We start from the raw sequence: 16651 nt of genomic DNA, 5'->3' as shown, positions 1-16651 counted from the left end.
GGTGTGATTTATCTAATGTCTAAAAGGGCCCAATCACTTGCTTTCAGGCCTTATTCAGTAGTAACAACTGTACTTCAAAGTATCTCATTCTGTCTGCCGCCACACATACTGGGCATAACATCATACTTTGTAGCTTATATTTTAGACGTCGTTAGCCATATTTTCATCCCCCTATACTGAATATGTATCATTACTGTATTACAGGGATTTGAGCCTGATGGTCCGAGGAAAGGGCTAAAAGGGGTTGTCAAGAAATAAAAAGTCTGAAAATGTGATCGAGACTGTTTTCTACTGATTTTTAACATTTTATACCAATCACTGTGCTCCAGTCAAAAATGCTTTCTAAAATTTTAAAAGAGTGGAAGCATTTCCGAAATGGCTATGTTTGTAAACTGTTCACGTGCCACCATGGTTAAAGCATACCATGCATGGCAAAATTGCAATATCCAAAACTGATGCTAAGTGGTTATAAATCTGTGGTGCAACTGTGGTGCATCATGCACTATAGATGACAGGGCTGAACGATGCCTGCAGAGATGTGTACAGACAAATAGATGTAAAACTGTTGAGCAATTGACAAGATGAACCAAGGGACTATTAACAGTATCTCCTCATGGCCATTTAGTGCATGTAGCTGCATATGGGTCTCTGCAGCAGGTGCATGGTTCATGCATAGGTGTTCATTTTTTATGCGTGCTGTTCTAGAGTGGAGTAATAGAGAATTAGAGTGCACTTTGTTTGATTAATCTTCTGCCACAACCTTAAGTGTTATTTGAACCATATCCATGTAGATGCAGATGTAGGTGCACCCATATGGACTGCTGTTCATCAGCGACGAAGGCTGGAATTTGCTTGCCAATAGCACCACTGGACATCCACTAAGTGGTGACAGAAGGTCTTTTCAGATAAATCAGTTTTACGCTCCATTATGTCAAACTTCTGAAAGCAAACACCCTGCAACAATCGTCAGGCGGGTCCAGGATAGAGAAGGGAATGTGACGGTCTGGGGAATGTCTTCGTGGCTTCCCTGGGTGTTCTTGTCATGTCGGAAGACACAGTGGATTAACACAGTTATCCATCTATTCTCGGGAACCACATATACCCCTACATGCAGTTTGTTCTTCCTTGGCACGCAGTTCATTGGAATGTGCAGAGGAACGTGTATCACCCTGCACTACTGTACCAGACATTGGAAGTCACTGAGTGGACTGAAGGGACATCAAAACCACATTTATGGTTCTAATCCTCATCAGTTTACGTTTTTATTTTTTAGATGTTTCTTCCCTACTCTTTATCATTTCTTATCATTAATAATCAGGACATTGTTCTATGTGTCCACTAACTGGGCTGTGCACAACCATAACTAGTCCTGTCCAGTTCATGTAGGGTGACTTCCAGATGGAGTAGACAAACAATGAATACACCACTATGCTTTTGATACTGGGTGAATTCGATAACCAAGCTGCTATTGCTGCTCGTACATATACTGCACAGTACCCTCAAAGGTGACATCCTGATAAGAATGTTTTTGTCTCCTGGAGCAATGTCATCAGGGAAGCAGTAGTCTTTGTCCACAAGTAATGGACAGCTGTCATTCAAGGACTAGACATTCTCCACAAACACAGGATGCAATTCTTGATACCATTCACCATTCACCTCAGTGAAATACCCATGATATTGCAAGGCAGTTCAGATATTTCAAAAATTGGTTGTTAAAGCGTTGCTTAGTGAAGAATTGCACCTGTATCATTACACATTTACTCAACACCAGTGGCCAGAAGACCTCATTCAACGAATGCAGTTTTGTGAATGGCTTTTGCAAAAAGTGGAAGATAATGAACATTTTATGAAGAGTGTGATATGGACAGACAAATCTAGCTTCACTCGCAAAGGTATTTTTAACCTCCACAACAGACATTATTGGTCACAACACAACCGACATGTCACACATAAGCATGACTTGTAGGCACGCTTTGCCATAAATCTGTGGCCTGGAATCATGGAAGGAGTGCTTTTGGGCCCCTACATATTGCTGGAAAATTTGAATGTGCTCCTGTATTGTATGTTTCTTTACAGCACTTTGCCTGGCTCATTGGAAAACATCCCACTTAGTGTTCGGCGAAAGCTATGGTCTCAACGTGATGGTGCACAGCCACGGTTCAGAATGAATGTGTGTAACTATTTAAATTAAGCGTTTTCATGGAAATAGATTTGTCACTGAGGTCAAATATTCTGACCTCCATGTTCCCCGGACCTTATTCCACTAGCTTTTTATTTGTGGGGACACCTAAAGGAACAAGTTTATAGTATTCCACCAATGGATGGATACAACCTAACAGCATGTGTGCATACTGCTTTGGCAATGATGGATGCAGGTGTGTTGCATAGCATGTTACAAAGTATTTTGACTCTAGAGGGAATGGCAACCAATGCAAACAAAGCATTCCTTGCATTGGCTTTAACACTGTGTATAAAAAAGAAAAAGAAAACAAGATGCTAGTCCAGGAAATAGTTAAAACTGAGAGACATATAGCTATGAAACTCTGCTAAAGGAATTTTTTTTCTTTTTTTTTACTTGGCCCTCACACTGAAAAAGAAGACACAAGTATGCAAAAATTTATTTTCATCTAGTTTGTTGCCTAACAACAGTTCATTAAAATATCACACTGTGGAAACATATACATTGTGTTTGGAAGAATATGTGAATTTTGATATTTTTTTTATTTTATTGCACTCCTTCTTGTGTGTTGTGCATAAAATATTGCTTTTTTTTAACTCTTCCAGCATAATACCATGTATGGCTGGGAAAGAGGCAAGACGTCTACCCTTTTGGTAATTGCCGGTACTGTTTTGTCTTTATCCTTGATCATAGTTTCCACAGTTGCAAAAACTCATGATAGTGAGATGTAGTGTAATAATCTCTTTTTTGCTAAATCTGCACAATGAAACATCAACACCAAAAATCAAAACTTCTCTCAAACACATCAAACACTCTAAATGTTTGACAAATGCATCAGACAAAGCCACACATAGTAAATTACTTAAAAAGCTAGCAAAGGATGACAAACTGCTTGTTCGCGTATGGGGGGATTTGAAAATTTGATATCCTGTCATACAAAAACTGCACACAGTAGGTGTTCATATGAACAGTTTATATTATGTTTGTAAAATAATAACTAACTACAGAGTGAATCACATCATAAGAGTACATTTGGATGGAATCATTTAGTTGACCAATAGTATATCTTAATTGAGCATGACCATAAGATGTTAACCTGGACTGGTCAGCTAAAAGAAGTTCACAATGATATTTACATGTAAGTGTCTGGTGGTTAGACAAGGAGTAACTGGAACACTGTTCTGCACAGTGAGTTACAGAAGTGTGTATTAATAAAATTCAAAATTTATTGTTATATTTTACTTTATAGAGGGAAACTAGCAAAATTTGTGGACACAAAATTACGATCAGACAAAGAAGTGTCATTAACTATGTGTTTTTTATCAAGGAAAATGACAATATTATAAGAATTATGTTGTAAATACCATACATATACTCATCGGGATCTGCAAATCCTGGGAAAAAAATGGCTAAAATTTCAAATTTTGTAGATAGAATAAATAGTAAATTAACAATTTTTGCTAGTGAGAGGGGCATTTTTGAACTCAGACAAATCAGAGCTACAAAATTGTGGAACTGAATTTTGAAAACAGCCACTGATTAAAAATCAGACATCAAATAAGAATTTTAATTACAAATATTTGGGGAAATATGGTATTTTAGAAGAAATAAAGATGTTCTCTAAAAAGGGGAGGGTGAAAGCTTTAAACTGAATAATAATCTGTCAGTCAAAATCAGTTATTAGTTCACTTTATAAGTTCCATCTCTACAAGTTCTTGAAATTCTATTTCCAGGTTATTTAATATAAGTATCATTGTTAGTGATTTAGAAACTATATTGTCACTTAAAGGAAGGTGTAAGTAGATGAATGACGAACACTAGCTTTACTTAACGAAAATTTATTCAGCACTTGCACATACAAGAACGCAGAGCGATGTGCCTCTGGCCAGAACACTTACGGTATATATACAGCTACAGAACATTCCAGTATAATGATTCTTGCCATTTGTGGATACTTCTAGAATGGCAATGTTTCAGTTCAGGTGAGTTTTGAACTCACGACCCTCCATGCAACAATCTAGTATCATAACCACTGCACTACAGTGACTGCGCTACTCGGCTTCTTCTGCGAGATTGCTCCCTCCTTAAGAGAACAGCGTCTCGCTGTTACATCCTCCTAGTCCAGGAATGAGTCATCGGTCTTGCATACTCTGACTCCCGATGACTGATGTTCACCCTGCCGCTACGATCTTTGTTACCTTTCCACTTGTTGCCTGTCGCTGGAGCTTCGACTGTACCCTGGGTTGCAGGAGCCTTATAGGGCTTCATTCGAAGGGCGTGGACCGTATCTCTCATCTTTCGTCGTCTTGTGTCAGGTTCGAAGTCTTCAACTTCGTAACATCAGACAACAGTCTTACAACCTTATAAGGGCCAAAGTAGCGCCTGAGGAGTTTCTCAGAGTGACCAACCTTCCGAACAGGAGTGAAGATCCAGACGAGGTCACCAGACTGGTAGACAACAGGGCGGTGGCTTGTGTCATACCTTCGGCGATCGTTTTCTTGAGCCTGCAACGTACGGAGTCTAGCTGACTGCCGAGCTTCCTCAGCTCTGTTTATTATCTGGCCGATGTAGACGTCTTCCACGTCATCAGGATGTAACGGAAACACAGTGTCGATCGTCGTAGTCGCCTCACGCCCATGCACTAGGAAATATGGCGTAAATCCTGTGGTGTCTTGTTTGGCGGTGTTGTAGGTAAACGTCACGAAAAGTAGCACCTCATCCCAGTTGCTCTGCTCAACATTGACGAACATTGATAGCATGTCGGCCAAGGTCTTATTAAGTGTTCAGTAAGCCCGTTAGTTTGCGGATGGTAGGCAGTCGTCATGTGATGAGTAATGCACCGACAGTTTATCTCTGTCACAAGATTCGATTGAAAAACTTTCCCTCGATACGTAATTAACGACCTTGGGGCACGGTGTTTCAATACAATGTCTTCTACGGTGAATTTGGCTACCTTGAATGCTTCGGCTGTTTTCACGGCTTTTGTAATGGCATAGTGCGTCAGACAATCAGTGCAAACAACAATCCATCTATTGTCACAAGCAGACGTTGGAAATCGTCCGAGGAGGTTCAAATGGCTCTGAGCACAATGGGACTTAACTGCTGAGGTCATCAGTCCCCTAGAACTTAGAACTACTTAAACCTAACTAACCTAAGGACAACACACACATCCATGCCCGAGGCAGGATTCGAACCTGCGACCGCAACGGTCGCGCGGCTCCAGACTGTAGCGCCTAGAACCGCTCGGCCACTCCTGCCGTCCGTCCGAGGAGGTCAAGCCCAATACGATGGAAAGGCGTTTCGGCTGGTGCAATTGGCATGAGTCGGCCAGGTGGTTTCTGAGGAACTGCCTTTCTCCTCTGGCACTCGCTACAGTGCGACACATAGTGACGGACACTCCTAAATAAACCCGGCCAGAAAAGTCTCTTGCGGATCCTATCGTATGTCTTAATAAATCCTAAATGTCCGGCCTCAAGTGCGTCATGGAATTTCTGTAGAACATCTAAGCGCATGTGTTTAGGAATCACTGGTAACCACCTCTTTCAAAAACGGATCAAAGTTTTTCTTGCAAAGTAATCCTTTAACTACCTTAAATTGTCCTTTCACATCCTCTGACCGATACAAGGAAGCATAATTTGAGATATCTTGGCGTCCTTCTTCTGCTCAGCAGAGAGATCCTAGAGTGCAGCGAGACAGTCATTATCTTCATCAAAGTCTTGATGGTCTTGCACAGGGTTTCTTGAGAGACAGTCGGCATATTGGTGTTTTATCCCACTTTTGCACATTATGGTAATGTCATATTCTTGAAGTCGTAGTGCCCACCTGGCGAGTCGTCCTGTTGGATCCTTAAGATCTGTCAACCAACAAAGTGAATGATGGTCTGTAACAATTGTGAATGGCCTTCCGTAGAGATACTGTCGAAATTTGCACATGGCCCAAATCACAGCAAGATATTCTCTTTCTGTAGTTGAGTAGTTTCTCTCGGCTTTTTTAAGTGTCCTAGACGCATAGGCTATAACCTTCTCTTTTCCATCCGAAATCTGCACTACAACAGCACGGATCCCATACCCACTGGCATCTGTGTGTAGTTTTGTAGGTACTCTTTCATCATACAGATCAAGTACAGGGTCAGTCGTCAGAGCTTTTTGCAGCAAATCGAAAGAATCTTGTTGAGCACCACCCCAGATAAATTTAGCATCGGCTTTTAACAAGTCTTGGTGTGGCCTGGCTTTGATACAAAAGTCTTTGATAAAACGACGGTAATAAGAACACAATCTGAGGAAGCTTCTCACATTTCTAATACTTTTAGGGATAGGAAATTCCGTCATAGCTCTTACCTTTTCTGGGTCTGGCCGTACACCTCCGTTTGACACAAGGTGTCCAACCATTTAGATTTCTTTTGCTCCGAGGGACACTCTCTTGCATTAAGTTTCAGTTCGGCTTGTTGGTACGGTCTGGCTTGTTGGAGGCTTTTAAGAACGGCCCTCAGTCTTTTTATGAATTCATCAAATGTCTCTGAGAACACTATAATGTCACCTAATTCACAAAGACACATCGTCCACGTCAGGTGCCTTAGAAGATTATCCATCATTCGTTCCAAAGTTGCTGGTGCATTACACAGACCAAACGGTATTACCTTAAATTCATACAGGCCCTCAGGGGTGATGAATGCAGTTTTCTCACGATCAGCCTCATCTACTTCGATTTGCCAGTATCCCGAGTACATGTCCATGGTTGAGAAAAACTTAGCCCCTTTCAGACAATCTGGTGTATCATCAATTCATGGAAGAGGGTAAAGGTCCTTTGTAGTTATCTTATTAAGCTTCCTGTAATGAACACAAAAGCGCCAACTGCTATCTGTCTTCATGACAGGAACCACTGGTCACGACCATAGGCTCTGCGAAGGCTGAATGATGTCATTCTTCATCATTTTCTCTACTTCGTGGCAAATTATTCGACGTTCCGTTGCTGACACACGTTATGCTCTCTGGCTTATTGGTTGATGGTCTCCAGTGTTAATCCAGTGCTTCACTGACGATTTGCCTAATTTGCTCTTCACCTGTGGATTGAAGCATTCAGAGAACTCTTGAAGAATGGCAGTTAGCTTCTTCTGTTGTTCCTTAGTGAGATCTGGTGATAGTCGAGCTAGAAGATCTTGTCTCGTAGTGGTAGCGCGAAAGTAGCGCTAATTTCGCCCACAGACCCGGCATGGGAAGTTTCTATGACGCTCAGCTGTCCTGCAATTAACAGCTCAGCATTTACTACGCACATGCATCTTGGAAGGATCTGCGGTTCTCGGCGACACTTAACTATCCACAATTCACCGAATCCGTTCTTAAACGAGATGCCAGAGGCTGGGATGACCAAGTTATTCTCCAGTGGTTTGCTTCTCTTACATTCCACTCAAGATCCATGGGTTGATGCATGGCATGACACATGACAGCTACCTTTCTAGTGCTGACTGTAGGAATGATCACTTCATCCAGCACACATAGTCTCCACACACTCGGATGCGCATCTTCCTGTCCAGAGTACCTCATCTCATCTACCATAATCTTGGAGCGACCACAATCTATAATTGCTTGAGAAGCTATCAGAAAGTCCCATCTGAGAATGACGTCATGATTACACTCTTCGAAGACGATGAATTCTAACAGCTGTGTATGGCCACTTATACCCACATGAATGACACATCTTCCTGTAGGTTTTACATATTTCCCATTAGCCTCCTTCAGCAGAGATGTTTTGCTGTCGACGAATACGGTTTTCTGCAACTGGCGATGGTACTTCTCCGAAATGACTGATTATGATGCTCCAGAGTCCACAAGAGCTTGGGCTGGTTGGCCATCCATGAGGACATCGACGTAGTTTCCTATCATTTTTGTAGTGATCGACAGCGGAGGATTTTTCTCTTCGACAGTCTCACCTCCAAGGAAGGTCGCACTCTTTAGTTTTCCAGGTGGCGGCGGCTAGGTGATCGGCTGCAGCTTCTAAACGGCGATGTGGACCTTGATCGGCGTGTTGGGGAGCGTCCTCTCCAGCGGCTAGCTTGCGGCGATGGTGACCTACGTCGTCTGGCGCCCACCTCTTCTTGTTCATCTTCGTCGTCTCGGAGTTGGCGACGGCTAAGATCGTTCTGCTGTCTTTTGGCGCGGGCTCCATCAAATATCCTTTCTCGACAATAACGCATCACATGTCCCGGTCGTCCGCAGTGGAAACATACTGGTTGGTTACCCTGGGTCCTCCAGACATCAGTCTTCCTTGGTACCTAAACAGGTTCCTCATGCGGCATTGTAGAAACGTAACTTCGCCTGGGTCTCGACTTTTTTATTGTTTTAAAGAGGAATGAAGGACGAGAGATTGGGTTCAATGTCCGTTCCACTTCCTCCCTTATGACCTCTTGAACCGTCTCGGTTTTTTGCTCGACGTGAAATCCAAGTGCCTTATGAACTTCCTCTCTCACTATCCGACAACGAACACTTGTGAAATCAGTTTCTTCCTCCATCACAGACATCGATACGACGCTTGGAAGCCGTTCAAACTTCTTGCGTGTAATTCTTTTTTGATGCATTGTCTCGATATACTAGCACCATTTTATGAAGTCGTCTGCTGTCGAAACCTCCTTCAGGAGTAGGGCTTGATACATGTCCTCAGCGACACCCTTCATGAGATGTGCAACCTTATCTTCATCCTTCATTTGAGGATCCACTATTTTACACAGCTCCAAGACGCCTTGAATGTAGGATGCTGTAGTTTCTCCTGGACGCTGTGCCCTGCACTTTAATTTATCTTCAGCCTTGCACTTCTGTCGTTGTGTGTCGCCAAAATACTCGCGCAGTTCCGCCTGGAATACTTCCCAGCTTGTGAACTTCTCCTCGTTGTTCTCATACCATTGCTTGGCAGTGCCCTCCAAGTAGAAAAATATATTAGCCAAACACACGGTGTCATCCCATTTGTTAAATTTTGCTATAAGCTCGTATACCTTCAGCCACTTGTTTGGGTCTTGACCATCGTCACCAGAGAACCCGGAAGGATGTCTCATGTGATAGCACACAGTTGCTGTTATCGTGACGTCATCTTCTTCTTCTGTGTCTGATAGATTGGGATCTATAGAATATGCCTCAAACTCGGGTTTCTCGCCACGTAAATGGCGGCTCTGTCGTGGCCTGATGGGAGCCACTGTGTCGTCGACAATGTGTGGTATCACAAGTTCCAATACCCAGCGCCTCCACCAGAGTAATGTCACGCAGAGGAAGGTGTTAGGAGATGAATGACGAACACTAACTTTACTTAACGAAGGTTTATTCAGCACTTGCACATACAAGAGCGCGGAGTGAACTGCCTCCAGCCGGAACACATACAGTATATATACTGTTACAGAACATTCCGGTACAATGATTCTTGCCATTTGTGGATACTTCTAGAATAGCAATGTTTCAGTTCAGGTGAGTTTTGAACTCACGACCCTCCATGCAACAGTCTAGTATCATAACCACTACACTACAGCGGCTGCACTACTCAGCTTCTTCTGCAACAATATTTTGAACAATTAATTCTGATAAAATACAACCTGAATACAAAATTAACTATTTTGTGAAATTGTCCCCTATGTGTATATTACTATCAGGAATGGTATAAGAACAAGTCAATAGTTCCACCTTACTCCATTACTGCTAGTTCCAATACAAATCAGTGTTGAACTTCCCACATAGAAGTGTTGATTTCTTGCATAGCTATAGATGTAAGCAACAACTGTATTTGCATATATCTCTGTGTATAAATAATTTTATAATAGCTTTGCATTACTACTCTTTTTTAGTCTCATAACTGCTTTTACACAAATAATCTGACAGTATGTAGCCTCATGTAGAAATTGAAACTAACTCATCTACCTATATCCAATTTTCTGTGGGGCATAGAACACTAATAACACTTAGTTCAGTACTAGTACTTGGTGTTGCCTTTTTCATACTACTGATATCTTATCATACCAGGTCACTTCCACAAACTTTGTAAGTTTATTCAAAATCATTTACTCTCCCCATTACATAGATTTCTGTCACGTCTGGATGTTTCTGAGTCATAATCTCTACGTTGCCACAGGAGGGCCCTGTTTAAGGTCCAAGGGCCACTTGGGGCACCAGGCTGAGGCACACTAGAGGTGCCTCTTGTGAAAAATTTGACACAGAGTGTATCATAATTAGTAGCAAAACCAATCCATTTCCATGTTCAGTAGATTTAGGTTTATTTTGACAGGTCTCATGAAGAGCCCAAGGAATTGCAGCTTGGAAGGTAATGTACGTGCAAGGGAAGTAGAAGGGAAAGGGGGCATGAAATGTTTCTTGTGTGGAAAAATGGGTGGGGGGGGGGGGGGGGGGTGGCAAATGACATATTGTCACTTGTGTGGAAAAATGATCCTTGTCACAGAATTTGGTAGAAAGATGTACCTATTAATTTTCCGGTTTCTTTCAATCAGTGTGGTATACTTGTGTGATATGGTAGTTTTTGTTAGAACTTTTCTGGTCTGTTATAAGCTGAGGTTTGATAGGGTCCCTGAATGTTCATCAAACCAGGAACATATGCTTGCAGACCTGTGAACATAGCTGCTGCCATCATGAAAGATGGTAGTGTCCATGACATATCACCATGAATATATAGAAGAAAGGAAGATAACTGTTTGGCAAGAATGCTGAAATATACATCCGTAGCCTGAATGAATGGGCTCAAGCCATGGTACAAAAAAACATCCCTCGAAGATCACAGGACCACCTCCATCCTGACCTACACCCTCAGTGCATTATAGTTTAAATGCCTCATTGAGCCACCAATGCACTCAGCACCTTGTATCATTTGAAAAGGGGAGAAACTATGACTCATCAGGCCACACTATGTGCCTCCATTCCTCTGTGTTGTTTGGCTCATTAAGTAGATTTATGTGCATTTGTGAGTAATGGCCTTTTGTGAGGTACCACCCTACGCTAAATGTCCATTGCACTCCCTTCACAGCTTATTGAGATGAAACTGCATTCACTGATGCCATTTCCTGGCAAGTTTGAAACTGATCATCATTGACATCCCTGTTAGTTAAGACCTTATCATGACCATAGTTAAAATGCTGTTACTTGGCTGTGAATAGTACACTATTCCCTGTAAACACATTCGACATTCCACATTGATACACTAACAAACTGGGCAACATCAGTCACAGTGTGGTTGTATGCACATCCAAATACAATATCTCCTTTTCCATTCTGTCACATCTCCTTCTCAACCTAGCTTACTGCAGTGATTCGTACAACTGACATCACTTGCCTGAAATGATTTGTCAATGGTGGTATGAGTGCCTGCTACTAGTTCTATGTCATCTACAGAATTCCAAAGTGACAATAGTGCTCTTTTATGAGGATAGCTGATATCTTTCCCCATGAGCTGAACTCTTTGTGGACAGAATTATTGATCAATAAAATCAAAATATTGTATGTGCTCTATTTGTAATATACAAGGGTATGATATAAGATATTTTGATATTTGATAAAAAGACATATTGGTCAAGTTTTTTATAATATATTATGCAGTGTTATTTATTTTTTACAGAAATGATTTTACAGATGAATTAAATGTTGGCTTCTTAGTAGTTATATATACTGTCTGACAAAACAGTGAAGCACCCAGAAGACATGGTCGGCTGTCAAACATATAAAACACCAGTGTTTGTGTAAAAGATTATAGTTGCAATTCTCTGTGACAGGTAGAACAGCCACTGTAGTTCATTAGTGCATGAAGCACACTGTAACCCCTCCACATCTGTGCCTGCCATACAAGAACAAGTAATGGATTCCCTGCAATGTTCTGTATCATCCTGCATCATTCAGTAGAGATTAGCAGCAGCCAGACTAGGGAACTACTTTCCCATATGTAGGCTCCCATTAATGCCACAACACAAACAGCAGTGTTCGGAGACGTGCCATGAACATGGAACCTAGACTGCTGATGAAAGATGTCACATTGTATTCTGCAATGAATCATGATTATGCACTAGGCTAGATGATCATCGTCGACAAGCATGGTAGTGACGTGGGAAGATGTCCCATTCTTCCAATGTTTTGAAGAGGCATAGTGGTATTAGTCTTGGCATCATGGTGTGTAGAGCCATCGGGTATGACTTTACATCGTAGCTGGTACTGATTACAGAACTGTGATGGCAAAATGGAACATAACAGACATCCTGCATTCTCGCATACTACCACTCGTACTACAGTATTGTGGTGCTACTTTTCAATGGAACAATTATCATCCACGCATGGAAAGTGCCTCTGTGAAGTCTCTGTGTGATGTTGAGGTATTCCTGTTCTAGCAACATCAAGATTTGTTGTTGATAGAAAATGCTGAGGACCAGCTGAGACATCAACTCTGTCAAAGAGCCAGTATCCAGGATACCAAGGAATGACTTGCCATTGGAGAGGGTCCAATGGCTTTATGACACCCTTGACAATTGTATCAGTAAATAAAGCCAGGCAAAAGAGAGTGCAATGTCATACTGATAGGTGGGTCCACTTTACTGTCAACTTCTTTGTAAATTTGCCCCAATCTTGTAATCACTGAAATAATATCACATACCCTCTCAACCCATGAAGTTTCATTTTGTTCCCTCCTCCCCAACTGGGTGCTTCACTATTTTTGTCAGGCAGGGTATATACACTTTTCTGACACATGGAAATACACAATAATGAGATACTTGTGACCTGTATAACCATTATCTTTTGTGGAAGTCCAGAAAACAGTTCCTTATTGTCTAACATTGTCTTGATGGACAACTCATCTCTGAGAGCTACATAAAAGGTATACAGAAAATTAGTATCGCAGAAACAATTTTAAATAATGCTGCAGAGCAAATGTGGAGATAAAAGCCAAAACCTTACCATTTTCAGAAATGTTTCTTGTAGCTCGCCTATTTGTTAGCACAAAACAGCTGCAGTATAATTAAAGGAGCCACTCAAGTAACTGTTGCCACCCTCTCCATCTGCTCTGTGTGCCACACAAGCAAATACACCACTCTTCTTTGCATAAAATTCTGTAGGGCTGATTTTATATAAAAACAACTTTTCTTGTGAATGCCTAAGTTAACAAATTTGTAATTCTTAAAGAAAATAATCACAATGTTTTGGAATAATATCTACCATAGTAATTTTTTATCCAGATATTTCTCAAAATTATCCACTTTTTGTAGAATTTCTTAAAAGTTCACAGCTTACCCTTTGTAAGATCATTCATAATAAGTATGAAGAGCTGAAACAAATGTTTCCACATTCCCAAGATGCAATTGCTCAAGTGATTCAACAAATTGTCACAGCACTATTTTACAATGTATTGGAAGCTTACAAACTTGTTAAGCACAACCTTAGAGGGTTATATCCTGTCATTAATATTCAGTAACTCATATCTGTATGGTACAGTTTATAATATAATTTTAATGTCGCTAAGTTTGGATTTTCTTTTTTTTCTACTAAAAGTAGTTCTGAAGGAGCATACCACCACAGCCACACTTTTGACATGAGCCACTTTTAGTTAAGGGACAGCACCATTTCTTACTTAGTGATTCTTAAACTGCAATGCATCTCCTCCATTACTGGCAGTTCATGAAGCCATACTGTCACATGCTTTCATGTTTTCACTGTGTTTGATGGTTCTTCATTGACTAAGAGTTTGTTACATTGTCCTATGTTTAAATTGACCCTCACACAGTATATCACCTCTTCTAAGATGGTTTAGAAAGCTATTCATTAATGAAAATGTGTTTAAGATGTGTCTGAATTTTGATTCCCACAAATTTTGCAATGACTGAAAATGTGGAAAGATAGGAAAGAAGTACCATCAATATTTTCTGAAAGTTTGAATCATAAATGTGCTCCATAATTAATTCTTATAAACAAAAATGCATACCATAACTTCAGTTTCGAGCTAGTTGTCATAGTATTATATTAGTGAATATCTAAATTCATTACACATTTAACAATAAGTCATTACAATTTCACCAAGTAAATTTTTCATTAAGACTTTTGACTTCTTTCATTGTAGCCGATCCAGGAAGTCTCATTCAATGGACCGCACTCCATGCCTGACAAAGCGGTCACATCCTGGAGCAGCAGTGAGCGTGAAAACACAAGGACCTGTAAGACGGAGCAATGAGGGACCGCCTTCATTACCATCTGCAACACCTTCACAAGATAGTGATTCTCATGAAACCCCACCAAAAGTGTTCCAGGCTGCCCAGTATGAACAGCATCTTGTAGAGACACTTGAAAAGGATATCATTCATAGAAATCCTAATGTGCAGTGGAACCGTGTCGCTGGGCTGAGCGAAGCAAAAGCAATACTTCAGGTGATGAACAATATTCAGTTACACACTTATTTTAGACAGTAATATTTTGTTGAGTTACATGGTATTACTAACACAACTCAAGAATAATCAAAAATTTCAGCAAAATATGATGAAAGTATTAAAAAACCAGGAGAAGGTGTACATGAGAAATGTTTCTCTACTGCTTGAATAACTTTTTGTATTTAAAATACACTATGGATGTGTGGTATCAGAAATTATGTTTTATATCTCCTACTTAACAAAAAGAACAGTTTAATACTAAATCATTGCAGCAGACATGAGAGCAAATACCCTCACCTCAGGTGCCCTGGGTATTGATTGACATCTGCACTCTTCATGCCACTGGTTAGTGGCTGTCAGGTACTGCTTAACACGACCACCATTCTGTTCCTCCTGTGTTCTATATGTAGAGGAAGCATGATGAGACCTATGTGTGTCCTACTGCTTCTTATCTTGCTCATGTGGATTTTCCCTTACAGGTACAAAAACAACAAAGTAAAACCAAATTCCATAACACACCGGTGTTCAAAAGTTTCCTTAACAACTTTCCACAGAAAGAACATCCAAAATTTAACATTCTATGTTATAAATCTTCTGAAAGACTTTAACTTGGACCAGACATGCTATTGGGAGTTACTGTATTCATCTCTGAATTTCATGTATATGCTTTGCCAATGCAGCCTTGCCAGAGCCATACTCATTTTTAATCTCCTGTATATGCTGAATTTTATCAGTAGTATTTCATTGAAATGGGATACGCCATTTCCTGTCTCCATAATTAAGTACATAACATAGTTAGCCTTCCACTACTACTTCATGTAATCATCACTAACTAGCAAGACAATGAATGTTTCTCATGATGATGTGCAATTATGTAGAGACAGCCACAATTTGCCTTTAAAAATAGTACTGAGTGACAGTAAGGCACACAAAAAAATGGAGATTTCCACTTGCTGAGCGGTAAGACATCGTTTCCTCAAACAAAAAGGTTATCAGGAAGATAAACATAATTTTGAGGTTGCTGATATATTGCTTTGGATACTGGAATAAAATAAAAACATAATATTTAAATAAATATCAAATTAAATAAATACTAATGTAAAAAGTGAGTTACACACATAAAATTTAGAGGTATTCAGAAAAATATCAGTCTATAGAACCAATGTTAAGGAGGACTGGAATAGTAATAGGAAGAAAAAAGAAGAACAGTGTGACAGAGTCAGTGGTGTGAAAGCAGAAGGAGCTAGGCAGATTACATAATATTGTTGAAGTTCAGACAAAGGATAATGTAGGAATGTTGGGTGTTCTATATGGACATTATCCATTTATGTAGAACATTTTGCATCTGTGTAAAAGATCTGTCCTTTAGTTGGAAGTTACAGATGGTATGGGTTCTGAACACGTTGGAGTCTCACAGTTTCATAATCTTGCTACTTTAGGAATCATATCAATTTAAACATTAATTTTTTCTTCGGGAATACATATATGTTAATCACACATAAGACGCATAGGAATTTCTAATAGTATTCTAAGCATACTGGTTTAAAAAATCCTTATTTTTTCTTAGATGCAGAATATTCCCATAATTCATAATGAAGAATAGGTTATTGAACTGAAATCACTCATGTATAAAATAATGGAAACACCAGGTTGAAATATCAGCTGTATAAGAAAAGGATAGATTGCTACTCACCATAAAGATGACATGTTGAGCTGGAGACAGGCACAATGAAAATATTATTACACATTTAGATTTTGGCCAAAGCCTTTTTTAATAAGAAAACACACACACATTCATTCACACAAGGAAGCACACCTCACACATACATGACAGCCATCTCTTGCAGCTCAGACTTGTGAATAGTTGCCCCATAATCACAAATACTAATGTATGGTGCTTCACCTGGAAGAGTGACCTTCTCCATTCTCAACAAACAGATAGATCTCATTTCTTCACGGAGTAATAGTAAGCTAGGAAAAATAGACATTTTATACTACTCACAGTTCTGCATGTAATTACTTCAGGCTGATCAGACTACAAAATTTATACTGAAACCAACCTTTTATCAACTGAATATAATGTTGATGTGATC

General features: G+C 40.2%; 1 protein-coding gene across 1 annotated transcript in view; it reads left to right on the top strand.

The window, feature by feature from the left end:
• Positions 1–16651, top strand: part of LOC124722133 (katanin p60 ATPase-containing subunit A-like 1) — a 172567-nt gene that overhangs the window by 99769 nt on the left and 56147 nt on the right. The window contains exon 4 of the mRNA XM_047247337.1: positions 14255–14558. Coding sequence (XP_047103293.1) covers positions 14255–14558 — 304 coding nt within the window. The remainder of the gene's footprint in view (positions 1–14254; positions 14559–16651) is intronic.

The sequence above is a fragment of the Schistocerca piceifrons genome, chromosome X (genome assembly GCF_021461385.2).
Source record: "Schistocerca piceifrons isolate TAMUIC-IGC-003096 chromosome X, iqSchPice1.1, whole genome shotgun sequence".
NCBI classification, from domain to species: domain Eukaryota; kingdom Metazoa; phylum Arthropoda; class Insecta; order Orthoptera; family Acrididae; genus Schistocerca; species Schistocerca piceifrons.
The sequence above is the reverse complement of the archived record's forward strand: the minus strand, read 5'-3'. Positions and strand labels throughout refer to the sequence as shown.